The sequence below is a fragment of the Solanum tuberosum genome, unplaced genomic scaffold, assembly GCF_000226075.1.
Source record: "Solanum tuberosum cultivar DM 1-3 516 R44 unplaced genomic scaffold, SolTub_3.0 scf00266, whole genome shotgun sequence".
Classification (NCBI taxonomy): Eukaryota; Viridiplantae; Streptophyta; class Magnoliopsida; order Solanales; family Solanaceae; genus Solanum; species Solanum tuberosum.
Window position 1 is genome coordinate 292528 of NW_006239201.1, and position 3501 is coordinate 296028.

At 38.9% G+C, this 3501-nt stretch overlaps 1 protein-coding gene across 1 annotated transcript; it reads right to left on the minus strand.

Moving 5' to 3' along the window:
* Positions 1-768: 768 nt before the first annotated feature.
* LOC102595806 (pentatricopeptide repeat-containing protein At5g59600) lies at positions 769-3225 on the minus strand. Its single transcript, XM_006358657.2, has one exon. The coding sequence runs from the start codon at positions 3131-3133 to the stop codon at positions 1541-1543; it is 1593 nt and encodes a 530-aa protein (XP_006358719.2). The 5' UTR covers positions 3134-3225; the 3' UTR covers positions 769-1540.
* Positions 3226-3501: the final 276 nt, after the last annotated feature.

Consider the following 3501-nt stretch of genomic DNA (forward strand, 5'->3'; position numbering starts at 1 on the left):
GAACCAGTATAGAATCCTGTGTCCATTTATTTTCTTGACCGCTTTTCATTTGCCTTTTGCTTATTCTCTGGATGGATAGAAACCATATTGTTGAACTTGATTGTAGGTATGTAGTCATCTCTGTGCTGTGCGGTTTATCAAGCAATGGATAACTGTAATCCAGAGAAGTCACAAGATCAAAGGTATAACCTATTTCATCCTCCATGACAGAGGGGTTTTGCAGTCTCTTGCTGGATTTGCCTCCTGCACAAGGATCGCACGTCCTTTTTTTGTAACTTACTGGTATCACTGGTTTGATCGAATTTCTACTCTTTTATGTTGTGATTTTCTTGCTGCCCTTTTCTAATCAAGTGCGTTTGATATGATGGAAGTCATTTCTAATGAGAAGTTCCTTCTGTAAAAATGTCTGGTAATATTTTCTAGGAAATTGTTTCCACTTTCTGGTGTTAGGACTTGGTTGGTGACTGGAAAAGTATGTTGCTACTAATGATAATATGACCATAGAGGAAGGTGTTGGATGAAATTTGTGAGTATTAATTACTAATTGTAATGTCCAAGTATGAGTTGAAGCAAGTAATATGGTAGTTGAAAAGAAAATGATTTCTCCCTATTCACTTTCAATGGAAAAATGCTTCTCTTGAAAAATATTTTTTGGTAGTCAAACACCATGAAAAATTTATGTTATGTGTTCTATCAATACAAGAGAAGTTTCTGTTAAAAGCACATATATAGATTAATTGTTTCATTTTGGTTCCTCATATCATTGCATAGACGAAACACATATTTCCACTCACACAAATAACTTTACCGTTCCTTCAAGGTTCCCTAAAACATATTAGTAATATTAATTTCTCAAATCCCGGTACATGTATTCTGCAATATATAAGCTCAAAGCCGAGGAAGGGGTAGCTGATAAAGAAAGTTGTTGCTTATGAGTTTGAGCGGTGAAAATGGCATATTGCAGAGAAGCAAGATAAGGTTGCGTACAATAGACCCTTGTTGTCAGGCCCATCCCCGAATCCTGTGCATAGCGGGAGCTTAGTGCACCGAGCTGAATGCAGCATGAAAATACTAGCCTATCATCCGAAAGACTTCTGATTTTCAGACCATACAACCCCTCTTCAGACGTAGGGTCCTTCTTTAATAGGAAGTCTGGACAAGCCTTTGAGGACCCAAAGTGCATGGGATTTCTGTAATGCTTTGCCTATCTGTATATTCTTTGATTTCCTCTACAAACTGTTTCATTTCCAGCACTTTGTAGCGTCCTTAGAAACCGAACTGGTACTCAAGATGGTATGTAATGACTCAACTCAGATCCTGAATCCCGCGGAATCTATGTTGTGATCACCTTGATTCTAGGCATTGTTCAGTAAAGAAACTGCTTGCCTCTTTGTTGAATGGTGCATTTCCCTTTGTATGTATCAGTTGAGACTAGGGAGCAAAACCAACCATTGATTATCAACACCTCCCCTTCGAGGCACGCCTTCAATCCAAGATCGCATACTCAACTGATCTTCAGCTTCTCTAGCCATCTGAAAACTTATGCAACTTCTACCCAACTACAGCCAGGAACTTTTTTCAGTTTCTTCTTCTTGATCACCCTTTTTACCTTCGCAACGTTTACCCACTTATTTGCATCAGCATATAAACTTGATAGCAACACACTACTTCCAGCACTCTCAGGTTCAAGTTTAGCCAATTTCTCAGCTGCAACCGCTGCTAAATCCATATTTCCGTGCTGCCTGCATGCCCCTAATAATGCTCCCCAAACAAATAAATCAGGTTCAATTGACATGGTCTGAATCAAATCGTAAGCCTCATCGAGTTTCCCTGCTCTCCCTAGAAGATCCACCATACACGCGAAATGCTCCAATCTTGGCTTTATCGTGTACTTTTCCTGCATCAGTTTGAACAAACTTTCTCCATACTGCACAAGTCCAGCATGACTACAAGCAGTGAGAGCTGCTATGAAAGTCAAGTGATCTGGTTTCCTCTCTTCCTCTCTTAACATTTGATTGAATAATTCAATTGCTTCGCTGCAATACCCATGATTCGCGTAGCCAAAAATCATCGAGTTCCAAGTTACTGTATTTTTTTCACACATCTTAGAAAACAAGTGCTTTGCTTCAGATATAAATCCACATTTTGCATACATGTCTATGAGGGCACTTTTTACGTATACATCCTTCTCGATCCCCATCACTACCGCGTAACCATGTATCTCCTTCCCACGAATCAAATCTACCACAGTTGCACAAGCAGGCAATATGCTACTAATCGTAGCTGAACTTGGACATATCCCATCATCCAACATTCGCTTAAACGTATCAAAAGCTTCCTTGTTATGAAAATTCTGCACGAGCCCGGAAACTATACTAGTCCAAGAAACAACATCTAGCTCAAGGCCATCATCGTGCATCAATTCAACAACTTTACAAACCACACCTCGATCATCTTCTTGCGAAAACCCTGCAATCAGAGTATTGTATGTCACCACATTAGGCTTCATACCTTGAACTTTCATTTCCTCAACCAAATCCAACGCTTCATTTACGATCCCCTGTTGTACACAACCCGAAATCAAAGCATTCAACGAGACCAAATCTTTATTCACCGTACCATTAAACACCCTTTTCGCCTTCTCAACTCTACCACACTTTGAATACATATCTATCAATGCACTAACCACATACGAATCAAATTCAAACTTATTCTTCAGAATCACACCGTGCAATATCTCCCCTGTTCGAAAATCATTGAAGCGTCCACAAGCTTTAAGTACACTAGGAAGAACAAACTTATTCGGCTTCTTTCCACCCCTTTGCATTTCATAAAAAACACCCATTGCTTCCTCGTAAAACCCACGACGAGCATACGCCCCAATGAGAACGATCCAACGACGAGAATCTGATTTGGGAATTTTATCGAACAGTTTACGTGCATGGGATAACTGTTTACATTCTGCATAAAAAGCAATAAGCTTTGAAGCAAAATGAGTTCTTTGAGCCAATCCATTGATGATTAAGTGTGCATGTAATACTTTGCCTAATTGCAAAACGCCATTTTGAGCATAGGTTTCGAAAAGTTTTGTGTATATGTCTGTTGCTTTGGTGCCAATCACCATTTCTCTCATATGCTTTGGATAAGTAGAAATTCTTTAGTCAATTGAACTGCATTTTGAGAGAGAGAGAGAAAAGTATTTGGATTAGTTGATTGTAAATAAATTCTGAAATTGAAAATATAAGGTTGATAAGTTGTTCTTTTACCGAAATGACAATAATAACCTCAAAAATTAGTGACAAGGCACAAGTATCCCTAGACTATCACCGAAATTTCAGCGATACACCTTAACTAAATTAAGATTTTATTACCCTCTGAACTCATTTTTTTAGTAATTTTGAACACCTATTTGGCCTACGTGGCCTCCAAACATCTCCCACGCGCCTCACCTAAGTGGAGTCACAAAAGTGTCATGTAAGCCAAAAGGTGTACAAAATTACA

Bases quoted from the DNA above. Each gene is read 5' to 3' on its own strand.
- LOC102595806 (XM_006358657.2), bottom strand. From the start codon at position 3,133: ATGAGAGAAATGGTGATTGGCACCAAAGCAACAGACATATACACAAAA.